This window comes from Ursus americanus, chromosome 4, assembly GCF_024610735.1.
Source record: "Ursus americanus isolate L20-20 chromosome 4, mUrsAme1.1.p, whole genome shotgun sequence".
Classification (NCBI taxonomy): domain Eukaryota; kingdom Metazoa; phylum Chordata; class Mammalia; order Carnivora; family Ursidae; genus Ursus; species Ursus americanus.
Genome location: NC_142130.1, coordinates 32,253,131 through 32,268,985, shown reverse-complemented (window position 1 = coordinate 32,268,985; position 15,855 = coordinate 32,253,131). Strand labels below are relative to the sequence as shown.

Genomic DNA, 15,855 nt, shown 5'->3' with positions numbered 1-15,855 from the left:
ACATCCTCATTGACATTACAATGGGGAAATCTGAACTTCTAACCAATCAGAGTCTGAGACAATCTTCTGTCTCTCTGCACATTCAGTGACAGAAGCAGATGTTCTATTTTAGGCTCTGTCACATGTAACTGGAGAACAAACAAGCACAGGTTCAATCTTATAAGATCCTAAGCTGCCCCTAGGTATCATTTATCTTAAAGCTCAGATCATAACCCCCATAACAGGAAAGCTTTGCTTATCCTTCATGGACCAGATCCTATTTTACCTTATCCATTAAATCACCACTGATTTTCTTAGCACAAAATCTATCCAAAGTCCTATGGTACTATTGGAATTTCTCTCATGACATTTCTCAACTCCATGCTTTTTGTCCTATCTCTGTTACTAGAAATTCCTTGAAGTAAAAGATCACATCTCTAAATACCCTGAGAACCTGGGCATTTCAGGGCATTTATCATGTATTTAACATGTGGCTAGTGTTGACAAATATACTTCTGGCTTCTGTGAACTCTGAAATTATTTTAAAGCAAATCACATATAAAATATGGTATGCTGAGTTAGATTTATAAGAATCTTTAAATATACATCACTGGAATTCAACATTCATTTGCTATAGCTAAATATCTGTCACAAAATTTACTCGCTTGGGTTCAGCTGTTTAAGAAATTACTAGAGAAAGGGCGCTTGGGTGGTTCAGTCAGTTGAGTGTCCAACTCTTGGTTTCAGCTCAGGTAGTGCTCTCATGGGTCATGGGGCTGAGCCCTGGGTGGAGTCCCTCGTCAGGCTCTGCATCTGGCTCTGTGCTCAGCGGGGAGTCTGCTTGGGATTCGCTCCCTCTGCCCCTCGCCCCACTCATGTGCATGCACACACACACTCGCGTGTGTGCTCTCTCTCTCTAAAATGAATAGATAAATCTTAAAAAAAAAATTAGAAAAGAATAAAATTTTGTGTAGGGTCTAACCTCAGTTACAGACTATTCTGAGGGTATGATGGCATACTAACTGTTAGATATAGATAGAACTAATTATAATCATCCTCAGCCCTCAGATAATTATTTTTTATTATTTTTTTAAAGATTTTTTATTTATTTATTCGACGGAGAGATAGAGACAGCCAGCGAGAGAGGGAACACAAGCAGGGGGAGTGGGAGAGGAAGAAGCACGCTCATAGCGGAGGAGCCTGATGTGGGGCTCGATCCCATAACGCCGGGATCACGCCCTGAGCCGAAGGCAGACACTTAACATCTGTGCCACCCAGGCGCCCCTATTTTTTATGTTTTTTAACACACAGGATAAAAGTCAACTTAAGAGCTAGTTCATCAAACATTTGTTACATGTGTAAAAAAAAGATCTAGAGTCTTTTAATTTGGACAAAGGTTTATTCTAAAACACTGATATAACTGCTAAAAAAATTAATGAGTCATATCAAATTAACAGGGTTCAGTTACCACCTTAAATCCATTTTGGAACAAGATGGCTGTATATAAATAAGCTTCCAAATTGCCAAAAATAACTGTATATGTACAGTTCCAAGATCATTAGGTCACATGTAAGGCACTTAATTCTGAGTGTTACCTTTTGAGTATTTAACAAATCCTAAAAGCCCTAGATGATAATACAAAGAGTCTGCAAGTATTTTCCATGCAGAATAGTGTCCACATATTTAAAAAGTTCTCATATAGAAAAGAAACTGTAGAGTTAACAGGTGGGCAAGATTTAATTCAAATTAAGAAAACTTCCTAGTAAACAGAGTTGTCTCCAATAACGGAGTTGTCTTGTGGAGTAGTATGCTCGTTCACTGGATATATGCTGGAGTTATGTAATTACCCACCGGACAGACTGTTAAAGAAATACCTAACTGGGAAGGAGATAAAACCTCATGATATGTAAAATCCTTTACAATACTGTAGGCCTAAATATAACGTACGCTATTTATATACTCACGTACTTTAAAAATGACCTAATGTTTTTAAGAAACAAGGTTATCACCTATTTAAAGCAACTTAAAATGTTTACCAGATTTCAAGATTAAACAAAAACCTGAGAGTAGAGAAAATACAAATCACAAAGGGTACTAATATATTTCCTCCATGTTTTAAGTATATACTAAAGATAGCATACCCACAAGTAATAGCTCTTTATTAAACCTTACTTGTAAAACTTACCAGAATTCTGTTGGATTCCCCATCGCACTCTCATCCTGAATTGCCGAGCGCTACTTTGCTGGAGTTTTCTATTTAGTCTCGGAAAATTCTGCTTTTTTCCTTCCTTTCGATTCAATTTGATGATATCATCTGTGATATACGAAATGTGATGATTATTTTCATTTTAACCTAATGACTCAATTACTGTCTCATTTTCTAGTTGATAGATTTCCTATGTCCCTAACTTCTTTGCTACTTTGAAAGCACTTTTGTAAGAAGATAAAATAAAAAGTCAAATCAGTCAATATACTTGCAGCACTGAAGAAGTTTTGTAGGAAAAGTTCAATTCACTAGCCCAAAGCAGATCTACCAATTAATGAAGATTTCTGTTATCCACAGTATTTCTTAACCTGATGCATACAAAAAAGCATAAGCCTGTTTACAAAAATTATTCATATTTACTTTTCATAATCACAGAGATGTCTAGTTTTTAAAGATGACCACCTTCCAATAAAACCATAGGCATAAAAAAAATAAAATCATTCAATTAAAAGAGTATATTTCTAAAGAAGTTCACCTCAATTCAGCAAATATTTATTGAGCATACACTATGTGCAATGAACATAGTGACAGGCTGTGCTAGAATGAAAACAAACACAAGTAAAATATGGTTCCTTTTCTCAGTTAAGTTTAAAATTACTGATAGAATCAAACAAGAGCTAATATGAAATAAAACAAGTACATAATAAAGGTATAGTACAAAAAGAAAATAATATGAATTTTCCACTCCTCTTGCAAAATAATTCAGGATTACCTTACTTTGCTTTCTACCTGATCTTTCAAATCCTCATTGTTCTCAAAAACACTTTCAACCTTTCCCAAAGTAATTTACTAACGTCACATTGCTCTAATACCATAGCACAACAATATGAAGATCAGGAAGCTAAATGTACTTCAGATTTCTATCTACAAATGTTAAAAGATTACTAGAAGTCAAAAATACTAATTTAAGAAATATCCAAATACTTTGTCCACAGTTCCAACTCCAATATTAATTTTGATGATTGTTAAAGCAAATAAACCTGGTCAACAACTTAATAAAATCTCACAAAACTAATTAACTGCAATTATTTTTTCCAAACTGCTCTAAATACAAGAACCTAACAACTATATTAATATAATTAGTCTTTTCTGAAGTAAAAGGAGTAATTATATATTATGGAAATCCTTTCTTATATATTACACTACCTAACCCATCAGTAATCTTTAAGACTCTTAATCACAAATATTCATTAAAAAAATTCAAATCTCTCCAAAGTACTTTGTTATCTTCTTGAAGTCAGTCCTTCCTCTAAAATAAATTCATGCACATACAAGACACTCAAAAATATTTGTTTTAAAATAAAAAGGTTCCGGGGCCCCTGGTGGCTCAGTTGGTTAAGCATCTGCCTACAGCTCAGGTCATGATCTCAGGGTCCTGGGACCCAGTCCCGCATTGGGCTCTCTGTTGAGTGGGGAGTCTGCTTCTCCCTCTCCGTCTTGCCCCTCCTCACCCCCACTTGTGCGTGCTCTCTCGCTCTCTCATACACAGAAATAAAATCTTAAAAAAAAAAGAAAAAGAAAAAAAGGTTTCATGAAATCAGATACATGAACATGTTATATTCTCAGGGGACAGAAAGGGAATACTTTTGAAACACTACTTTCCTTTAACAAGGTACTACTTATTCTTCACCAGAAGTCTGAAATCTCAGAGCCACGAGAGTACACCAAAAAATGAATTTGCTGGGGAATCATTAAAAAAAAAAAAGGTGAAGCATAATTTTGACTAACTAGGTTAATTTTAAAATAGAGCATTTTAGAAAGTATAAACATAACAAAATTAAAAGTAGAAAAACATATAAAATATAAAATCGCTTTATATCTAAATGTTTTATCATCTAAATCCTCAAGTTAAATGATTGTGGATTCTTCCATCTAAAAGAAGAAAATGGCTTTCTCCTACTCAGGTAGGTAGGGTACGTATCAGGGAAAAAAAAAATTTTCTTCCATGACAGTAACCAAGAAGCATTGTTCTCACTAGTATTCATTTAATTCTCACAACAATTCTATGAAGTATTGTAATACCTATTTTCAAATTAAGAAACTGAGCCGCAATGAGGCCAGCTATTGGTAACCTTGGAAGATATTCTATAAGAATATTCATATAATTCATACAGTCACAATTTAACAAACAAAAATCAGATTCTAAACCTCTGCAGACCTGATAAAGTGGAATATTCACAAAGCATAATAATTGTCTAAAATAGGTACCATCTCGGGGTGCCTGGTTGACTCAGAAGAGCATGCAACTCTTGATCTCAGGGTCATAAAATGAGCCCCAGGTCAGGTATAGAGACTACTAAAAAAATAAATAAACTTTTTAAAAAAAAGTACCATTTTTTCATCCCATTTCTGTAAAACTCTCAATTAAAAAAAAAAAGGAACCTGAACCTATCTATTCTTGGAGGAGAGAAAAGAAACCAACATCTATTTTAGCTATCAGAGCACTCCGTTTCTACCTTCAAAGAGAATTATCCCTCCATTTTCTTCACTTGAACATCCTAACCACCAAACAAAACACATACAAAAACAACCTAGAAACTTAAAAAAAATGCATTGGTTATTATAATACAGGTTTAACACTTCCTGCAACTAGACAGGGTTTTCTGACCTATATGATTTGGGGCGAGTTATTTCTCTATGCCTCAGTTTTTGTAAAACAGGAATAACAACAATGGTTTACATAGTGTGTTTATGTAAATATAATGCTTACTGTGTACCAGGTACTGTTCTGAGGCAGTTTATATATGCCTATGGACTCATTTAATACAGCAACCCTCTGAGACAGACAAGCACTATTACCACATTTTACGCATGAAGCAGTGAGAAATAATTTGCCTGTGACCACATGGCTAGTAAGTGGCAGAGGATCTGAACTGAAGGCAGTGTGATTCTGGATTCCATGCTCTTTATCATTAGAAGCACAAACTTCATAGAGTTATTATGAGGCTAAACCGAGTTAACACACATAAAATGTTTAGGTCAGTGCCTGCAAGGTGGTAAGCACTCAATAAATACCCGTTATTAAATTCTTCTTGGCCTTAGCCGAAAAGATTTCTCATTTCTTTAGAGTTCACTACTATCACTAAGACAAGACTTGAGGCCAACCTATTATTTCTGATGATTTACTTAACTCACGTATTAGATTCTGATGTGCGGTAATCACAACAATCCAAGAGTTCTTGATTTTTGACTAAAAACTTTGCAGGAAAACCACAGCAAAAAAGAAAAATACCTTCCTTGGAAAAGTTACACACCTCTGTAGCCACCTGTCAGGTACTTCTCAAACACTTATCCGAAAAACTATAGGCCACAGAAAGAGCAGGCAGAACCACATCTGATAACGGTAACTTGAATCTCTACCAAAAAAGTAACTTTTGAACCGGCTAATCCAGAGGCTAGTGCCTCACTAGTGTTAGGCATGAATTTTTAACTGAATCACCGACCCTCCTACTTTTGCAAAATCCTCACCAACACACCCCACTCTTCCTTATAGGGGCTGGACCCCACGCTTCACCCGGCTTCCCATTAATCCATGTCAATCTCTCCCTCGGTTTTTGCTTTTTTCCTTATCAGCTAACTTTGAGGCCTAGATAAGGAGAGTGCGCCTTCCTAGGCACCTCCTAATAAAACACCATCTGATGAAGCCCTTGCCTGATGATATTTTCTGACAAACGCTCCAGGGTGGGTGCCCCGACGGGGCCTCGAGGTCTGGCGCCCGGCAGAGATGGCCAACTCTCGGGGGCGTCTCTGCGCTGCCCGCACCGCGCCAGGCGTAGGCCTGGCCGCACAAAATGCCCAACAAGCCCTCCCGTGAACCAGCGACTTTAACCGAACGCAGACCCAGCCGGGCTCTCAAAGGGCTTTCTTCAGCAAGGATGGCTCGGTCGGACCTCTCCCCTCGCTCCCCTGACACCGCCCACAGCGAACATGCTTGAGGGGAAACCCGCAGAGTTTTCCTCACAAAGAGCCGGGATCGTCCGCGAGTGGTAGCGTTCCTCGACCCTCCAAACCCCCCAGCCCGCAGCGCCGCCAGCCCCCACTGCCCCTCCTCAGACACAGCCCCGCCGAGGGGACGCCCGGGTCCCTCCGGCTCAACCATCGCACCAGCTGGCGCTTCCCCCTGTCCCCGCGGGCCCGGACTTGGTTCCGCCCACCCGCGAGGAAAAACTCGACCGACAACTGCGGCCAACCGCCCCTTCCCCCACAAACCGCGGTACTTGGTTCCACCCACACCCTCCCCCCACTCCAACTCGGTTCAACTCGGCTCCTTACCCAAAGACATATCAATTTTGTCAAGGTTTTCATTGCTGCGGGCTTTCGGCGGCGGCGGCGGTGGGGTCGCCGTAGCTCCCATTAACCGGGTACCAAACCGGTTCATGGCTGGGGACGTCGCGCTGGAACAGTCAGCGGAGAAGGCCACAGACCGAGGCCTGCCACCTCCCACTCACGCACGCAGACTAGCCGCACCGAGGGAGCGCGCACGCGTGCTGGCGGTACCCTCGCTCTCCCACCCGCGGCTGCGGACGAGGGGAGGGGCTACAGAGACGAGCGGCCGGCGAGAGGGGCTCCGCGCCCAAGCTTGCTCCTAGCGGCCCTTGCCGGACAGGAGGAAACATTGCACCTGCTGCTCTGGACGCTTGCAAAGGCCGCTGTTTTAGCTATTCGCCTTTCCGCCCAAATTGGGGGATGCTGGACCCTGAGAACCTCAGGATCGCATGCCTTAAATGAGATTGTGTTCCTCCGTGTCCTTCCACTCTGTCCTGCTTCAGAAGGGCCCCCTAAGCTTTGGTACACACGAACCTTTTCACACCCCACAGCAATGCAGCCTCAGAGGCAGGATAGACCCTATAAAGCTTAGGTCGCAGAACTGCGTCCCAGCTCCCCTCTCCCAGGCAGCTCCTCCACCTGCAACAGGCGGAGTCGCCACGTTCGGATGCAGAGCAAAAGCTGCAGTAACAACTGTTGCGTCACCTTACCGATAAACGCAAATGCTAACGTTTCCGCATTTGTACCACTTCTCAGCAGGCACTCTCAAAACATTTTACACGGTACTAGCTACCTTAATAACACCTCATCTTCCCTTAGGAGAGGGGTAAGTACCTCTTTTTTTTTTTTTTTTGGTTGCCTTTTTCTCTAATTCATTTGCGTTGGGAATTAATAGGATTCGTTTTTCTTTCTAATCATCCTTGTAGGAAAACTTCTTAATATTTTATGAATTCCTGAATAATAACTTTTTTCCCTCTATTTACAAAACATGATATTCTCTTTCTCCTTACCTCTTTCTCCTCCTCCAAATCAACTGTGCTTGTATGGAAGCATTTAGGTTATATCACCCTCATAACAGATTAAAAGTATCTGAGATGTTTGCATCTAAGGAAAAAACCAGGACGGGTATTCCGTCCATTTAGAAATCTGTGCCACCTTCCTCCTGTCCACTTCCTAAAATTTCTTCTTGCATAGAGAGGAACCAGTGACCTAAAGCATCTAGAAACCACAGTAGCCTGTACGTAATTAATTTTCCCCCCAAGACAAAAATATAACCATGGAAGACGAGTGAATCAGCCCAGAACACACCTATGAAGGGGTATAAGAAACTTTAATGGTAAAGGAAGGTTTGGACTAAAAGAACCCAAGAACGTGTCATATTTGGCATGTCAAGGAGAGTAGCATATATTCTCTCAGCACAATGTGCTTGATTTTATTACTATTCAACCCAACAGCCACCACCTCTCTCCAGACTGCTAAAAACTAGGGGAGATTTGTTATAGAGATAAAAGTATGAGAGAGACCTAGGTTTTACTGAGTGGTACCTTTTTCACTCACTTCAGTCATTCACTGTGTGAACTTGGGAGACTGTCTGGGTCTCATACTCATCTGCAAAACAAGAAGTAGTTATACTAAATACATTATACGTAATTATTCTTGGATTTCTTATGGTTCTAAAGCCTTCTATGCATGAAACATTTTTCTTCACATTATCATTCTCTCCTTAGAAATAACTTCTATAGGGGCGCCTGGGTGGCACAGCGGTTGGGCGTCTGCCTTCGGCTCGGGGCGTGATCCCGGCATTGTGGGATCGAGCCCCACGTCAGGTTCCTCCGCTATGAGCCTGCTTCTTCCTCTCCCACTCCCCTTGCTTGTGTTCCCTCTCTCTCGCTGGCTGTCTCTATCTCTGTCTAATAAATAAATAAAATCTTTTAAAAAAAAAGAAATAACTTCTATAATCTCTGCTTATTTGTGGGAGTAATCTACAAGAAAGAACATTAGGTTAAGTTCTTAATGTTACAGCAAGAAAAGTAATGCATTTAGAGTTTGGATGCATTTTGTACTTCAGTTATTTATAGGACAGATAAGAAAAATCCCAAATGTATAAAATCCAACCCACCACCAATATATATAAAGATTCCCTTTTATCCTGATCTTCTCCCCAAAACTGAAGCTCAACTCCAAATCTCCTTAACTTTAAAGGGAATATGCCCCAATATTTCATTAAGCAATCCTAGCTGTTGTGTTTCAGACTTTGAGATTTCCCCAAAGGCTGAGGCTCTGAGTCTTAGAGCAGTCACCCAGATTCCAAAGGGAAAAACAAAGAAACGAGAACCACTGTGTAAGGATAGGTCAGGCACACACAAAACAGTAGAAAACAAAACAGCAACCTGAGACACATACAGCAAAAGTGAGGTGGAAGACACACTGAGAAATCAGAACTGGGGCTTGTCTAAGAAGTGGATCTGCCAGCCACAAGGGCTGGAGTAAAAAAGTCAACCCCGCATTTTCAGGGGCCTGAGAGGCAATTATTCGTTTAATTATATAGTCATTGAGCACCAGGCATTGTAATAGGCTCTGGGGATTAAATGATGAGTAAAGATGGATTCAGCCCCTATCTTCATACAGCTTGCAGAGCAAAAAAAATTTTTTTTCTGAGCACCTACTGTGACTCAGTACAGTACTGAGCAGGACACTGAATATATAGCCATTGTCTGGAGTACCATAGTTCAGCAGCTTCGTCCAAGTCAGAATGAACACGGAATTCAAGTAACTGCCCTTTTTAGAAGCTTGATTTCATACAGTATACATAAGACAATGTCTAGGATTGCCAGATAAAAGACAAGATCGGTTACATTTGAATTGTAGATAAACAATGAATAAATAGCAAATTACTACAGGATGTTGCATGTGATATTTAGGATATATTTATATTAAACAGTTACTCATTATTTATCTGAAATTCAAATTTAACTGGGAGTCTTAGATTTTTACTTTTGCTAAATCTGGCAACGTTAACATCATACCTCTCTATCATCACATTGTGGCTCTCTTCGCACAATGTGCGTAGAGATCTACATTCTCTTCAGAGGTAAGCACAGTTCATGTATTTCACCCCTTAACTTAATAGTTTGATATTTCTTCTAAGTCCCTCTTTTTTCAGCTTTATTGAGGTATAATTGATAGCCAATAAAAGACACATATTTAAAGTGTGCGGTTTATATGGGCATATGGTGTATAGACTGCAAAAACACCACCATAAAGAGGATAATAAATATATCTATCATCCCCAGAAGTTTTCCTGTGCTCCTTTATAATCCTTTCCCCAGCCACTACATAAGCAACCACTGATCCTACAGATTAATTTGCGTTTTCTAGAATTTTATATAAGTAGAATCATACAGTATATATTCTTTTTTTTTTTATCTGGATTACTTCACTCAGCGTAATTGTTTCCAATCTGTATGCCTTTCATTCTTTTGCATGCCTGATTGCACTGACTGGGAACTCCAGTACCATATATTTTTTTAAGATTTTATTTATTTATTTGAGAGAGAGAGAGAGAGAATGAGCTGGGGGGAGGGAGAGGCAGACTTCCCACTGAGTAGGGGGCCCGATGAGGGCTTGATCCCAGGACCCTGAGATCATGACCTAAGCTGAAGGCAGACGCTTAATCGACTGAACCACCCAGGTGCCCCTTCAGTACATATTTAAAAGGAGAGGTGAAAGTGAGGATCTTTCCCTTATGACAAACCCCAGGGGGAAAGCATTATCTTTCATTGTTATGCTAGATTTTTTTGCAGATGCCCTTTATCAGGTTGAAGAAGTTTCCTTCTACTCATGGTTTGTGGAGAGTTTTAATCATGAGTGTATGTCAAATTTTATCTAATATTTTTCTGCATCTATTGAGATGACCAAATGGGGTTTAAAAAAAATGTCTTTTTTTCAAATGTCGAACTACCCTTGCATTTCTAGGAGAAACCTACTTGGTCATGGTGTATTATCTTTTTTATGCATCGTTGGATTTGGTTTGCTAATGCTTTGTCAAGGATATTTTTTTTCTTTTCATGAGTGATTTTTTAAAAAAGATTTTATATATTTATTTATTTATTTGAGAGAGAGAGAGAGAGCACAAGCAGTGAGAGACGGAGGGGCAGAGGGAGAGAGAGGAGCAGACACCCCGCTGAGCAGGGAGCCTATTGAGGGGCTCAATCCCAGGACCCTGGGATCATGACCTGAGCCAAAGGCAGATACTTAACCAACTGAGCCACCTGGGCACCCCTCATGAGTGATATTGATGTGTAGTTTCCATTCCTTATAATGTCTGTCTGATTTTGGTATCAACTCTTGCTTTACAGAAGAGGATTTTTGTACTTCTGTAAATTTGCAAAATTTCTATTACACTGATATAAAAAGGGATTTAGGTATAATTTGTATCACCTGTAGGTATAGTATGTATTAGTTAGGTATAACTATTTTTTTTAAGATTTTATTTATTTATTCGACAGAGATAGAGACAGCCAGCAAGAGAGGGAACACAAGCACGGGGAGTGGGAGAGGAAGAAGCAGGCTCATAGCGGAGGAGCCTGATGTGGGGCTCGATCCCACAATGCCGGGATCACGCCGGGATCACGCCGGGATCATGCCCTGAGCCTAAGGCAGACGCTTAACTGCTGTGCCACCCAGGCGCCCCTAGTTAGGTATAACTATTATCATTGTACCTGACTCTCTTAAGTTACTTGCATGCACAGTACGGTTTTTCTTCTCTTTGCTGCTCAGTTCTTCTCATTCTACCCCATTTGCCACTATCTCTGCTGCAGTGGCTTTTTCTTTGCCACTTTGCTATAGCTTCGTGTTCCTCTTTGTGTTGTCTTTTCCTTCGTTCTAAGCTCCTCTAGCTGTTCTAGTCTTCTGCCTTTTAATCTTAGGATTCATTCATTTATTAGTTCAACTAGAGTTTGAGTTCCTACTATGTACAGACCACTGCTACAGTGCAGTGATACAGCAGAACATAGCAGCAGATACATGACAGGCAGGGGTGCAGACGTAGCCGAAGGCATTACTGGTCTCCATGTCCCTGACCATCAGTTTTCTCTGACTACAGAACTTACTCTGTGTGGACAGAGGAACTTGAAGGGGAATTCTTCCTGGACTCAGAGGTTGGATCTCTAGTTCACTTCTTATTAGGCTTTGTCTTCTTTGGGCAGGGTAGGTGTGCTGTCAACCAAGGATTCTAGTCAATTCACTGAATGACTAATTGTGGAATTTTCTAAAGCTACACAAATCTATGTAAGTCACAGTTTCTCCTTATTTACACCATGGTTCCCTTTAAAAAAATATATATCCTTGATTTGTATTAGACAGTTTGGTGGTCTAGGAAGGTTCTGGAAAGCCAGGATTCCAGAGTCATGGGGCCTTTAGGCAGTTTTTCTTCTCCCCATGCTGCTTCTCTCTTTGCCCCTTGGCCTCCTTGTTCTGGGATCAAGAGCCATGCCTGGACTCTCATCTCTCTCTTTCCCTCAGGAGAGAATCCATTCTCTTGGCTCAGGTTTATTTAGCTAGAGTTTCAGAGAGCTGAGACAAGGACATAGTGAACATTCTTCAAATGTGTTAAGGATTTGCTTAGCCCCAAAATAAGATTTTTAAAAATTTCATTGTAACTTCTTAATTTCTGAATTTTTGTGCATTACCCATGGATGGCAATGAGCTTTCCCATATGATTGAATAAGTGAACTAATACTAAATATTTAAAATGGGTGGAAATGTTGCTGTAAAGACAGAATAGAACCAGTCAAGTAAGATCTGGCAGAATTCTTCAAAAGCTTTAAAAATTATCACACTTGAGGGGTGCCTGGCTGGCTCAGATGGTAGAACATGTGACTCCTGTCCTCAGGGTTGTGAGTTCAACCCCCCCGTTGGGTGTAGAGATTACTTTAAAAAAATAAATAAAATCTTTTTTTTTTAAGATTTCATTTTTTTATTTATTTGAAAGAGAGAGAGAGAGAACACAAGCAGGGGGAGCGGCAGAGGCAGAAGGAGAAGCAGGCTCCCTGCTGAGCAGGGAGCCCCAAAAAATAAATAAAATCTTTAAAAAAGTAAAGCTTATAGCAGTTCATATCAAATGCGATTTTTTAAAAAGTAATCTCCACACCCAATGGGGGCTTGAACTCACAACCCTGAGATCAAGAGTAGTATGCTCTACTGACAGAGCCAGCCACGGAGCCCTATAAGCTTTATTAAAAGAAGAGAAAAGGAAAAAAAAAGAATTTTGGTAAATCAGTAAATTTGGTAAAGTCAGTGAATTGGTTTTGGCAAAATTGGCTAAAGACTTCTTAAAATGCTAAACTGTGGAAAAAACAGAAATTAAAATATATTAAAAATTAATCATTATAAAAGAAGAAATTTCCATGTGAAACACTAAAATTTTCATTACATTGATTTTAGGATGCAGTCATGAGAAAAACAAAACCATACTAAAATCCTTGCCTATTTTCAAATCTAGAAAAATTTTGTAAACATAGTGTAATAACCCCTATACCCTTCACCAAGATTCACCAGTTATTAAAGTTTTGCCACATTTGCTTTCTCTATACAGACAATTCCCAACTTATGGTTTGACAGAATTTTTTGATGTTATGATAGTATGAAAGTGATATGCATTCAGTTGAAACTGAACTTAGAATTCTAAGTTTTGATCTTTTCCCAGGCTAGTGACACTCCATAGATACTCTCTCATGGCGTGGGGCAGCAGCAGCCAGTGCAGCTCCATTAGCCAGGTGACCTGGACGGTAAACAACTGATACGTTTACATCTATTCTGCACTCATACAGCCATTTGGTTTTTCACTTTCAGTATTCAACACATTACATGAGATATTTAACACTTTATGATTAGATAGGCTTTGTGTTATAGGATGTTGGTCAACTGTAGGCTAATAATGGACATGTTCTGAGCATTTTTAAAGTAGCCTAAGCTATGATGTTCAGTAAGTTACGTGTATTTTTTTAAAACTTTTTTATTTATTTGAGAAAGAGCATGAGCAGGGAAGGGAGAGGCAGAGGGAGAAGCTGACTCCCTGCTGAGCAGGGAGCCTGAGGCGGGGCTCCATCCCAGGACCCTGAGACCATGACCGGAGCCTAAGGCAGATGCTTAACCAACCGAGCCACCCAGACGCCCCCAAATGGCTGTAATTCTTATTTGTTGTTGTTGGACAATCTGAGAGTAAATTGCAGACATCGTGATATAGAATATATCTCTAAGTATATTCTTTTACATAACCATGCTAAAATGATCAAATTCAGAAAAAATAACATTGATGTAATTCTGTTCTCTGATGTACAGTCTATATTTAAATTTTGCCAATTATCCTAATAAATAATTATCCTTTATACATTTTTTTTCCAATCTAGGATCGAATCCATGTTCTCATGTTGCATTTCTTTGTCCTGCCTCTTTTGTCTCCTTTAATATGATAAAATTTGTCAGCTTTTCTTAGTTTTTTATATTTATATTTTTGAGGATTGAAGGCTGTTGTTATATAGACTGTCCTCCACTTTTACTCTTGTCTTATTGCTAGCCTGTAATTAAATTCAGGTTATTCACTTCCGTCATGAGTACTATGTAAGTGATGTTGTGTCCTTCTCAGAACTTAACATTAGAAAGCACATGATGTCGTTTTTTCTTATCGGTGATCGCTTGATGAAGGTCATGTCTGCCAGTTTTCTCGATTCTCCATTGTAAAGGGACCTCTTTTTCCTCTTTTTTCTTTCTTTCCTTTCTTTTCTTTCTTTCCTTTCTTTTTTGTCTTTTTCCCATTTCTAATGAGTAAATGCTCTGTGGGGAGATAGTTTGAGACTGTATAAATATCCTGTTTCAGAACAAATTTCACTAATGGCTTTAGCATCCATTCATGATTCTTGCATGAATCGATTATTAGTGGTGGCTACAAAACAGTGATTTTCTAAGTCTAACATTCCTCTACATTAGTTGACATTTTACTGTGGAAAACAGTTTTCCCTTCTCCTCTTTCTTTCTTCCCTTTTCTATTTATTTATTATTTGCATACTTATTTATATATGCATGTAATTCCATAGAAATTCAGACTCATCCTGTGTTCAAAAATTCTCTTTTGAAAAGCAAAGTGGTAAAGAGTGTAAGGACTGTGCTTGCCTTTGAAAATAGTGTAGATACGTATACATTTCATGGATTAACTCATTTTGATGCTCAAATTGTTTTTGACTTGGCCAGTGAGAGCCATTTCTTAGCTTTTAAAATTTGAATATGTTATACAACGTTGCTAAGAGTAATTTTAGTGAATATAATAAAAAAAGAACATATTCATGACTATAATTGATGTTGGTTGAATATATTTAAGAAGACTAGTTAAATAAAGTAAAATGAAAACAAAGAGGGAGGCAAACCGTAAGAGATGCTTAACTCTAGGAAACAAACTGAGGGTTGCTAGAGGGGAGGTGTGTGGGGAATGGGTAATTGGGTGATGGGCATTAAGGAGGGCACTTGATGTAATGAGCACTGGGTATTATATGCAACTGACGAATCACTAAATTCTACCCCTGAAACTAATATACAGTATATGTTAACTAAATTGAATTTAAACAAAAAATAAAAAACAGACTATTTCTTAAAACCAAATTTTGGCAAATTGGTAAATGTAAGGTGCTTTAAAAATCCATTATTTGAATAACTGATTCTTAAGTGAATTTAGCTTTTTGCCATTGGTACTCTAGGACCTATTACTGTTTGAATAAAACTAGAATCCTGGTGATCTTGAAAACAAAAACATTGATCAATATCAAACTTCTTCAGGTTTTTTGACTTTTAAAATATTACTTCAGCAAGCAGTCCTAAGTAAGACCATTACATTTATGTGACTTACTGAAGCCTCATGCTAGATATTTTTGTGTATTTGACAATTTTTGCATTTGGGTCTCAGAAGCACAATCTTGGATTAATCACAAGCCTTGATTCATGATATACTCTCATCATTTTCCATGCATGGCCCACTTTAATTTGGTTAGTTAATTATTTCATTTTTTTGGTTATTTTAAATAACCAATTATAGTTAGTTATGATATTGTAACTAATTAGTTATTTTGAAAACTGTGCACCTACAAAGCCACCACTCAAAACAAACGCTAGGATAGACAATAGACCTATGACCTAACAATTCCAATTCTAGGTATGTACCCAAGAGAAACCTTTGTTTATATACAAGAGGGCACATGTAAAAGAGTATTAATAGCAGCACTGTTTATAATAGCAAAACCCTGGAAACAACCCAAATGCCTATCAATGAAAGACAGCATGAATAAACTGGTGTGTTC

At 38.9% G+C, this 15,855-nt stretch overlaps 1 protein-coding gene across 1 annotated transcript in view; it reads right to left on the bottom strand.

Moving 5' to 3' along the window:
• The window catches only part of FYTTD1 (forty-two-three domain containing 1), a 29,201-nt gene extending 22,430 nt beyond the window's left edge, over positions 1 to 6,771 (bottom strand). The window contains exons 1-2 of the mRNA XM_045812612.2: positions 6,518 to 6,771; positions 2,165 to 2,293 (exon numbers count right to left, since the gene is read on the bottom strand). Of these exons, the coding sequence (XP_045668568.1) occupies positions 2,165 to 2,293; positions 6,518 to 6,623 (235 nt within the window). The 5' untranslated portion in view covers positions 6,624 to 6,771. The remainder of the gene's footprint in view (positions 1 to 2,164; positions 2,294 to 6,517) is intronic.
• Between the last annotated feature and the right edge of the window lie 9,084 nt (positions 6,772 to 15,855).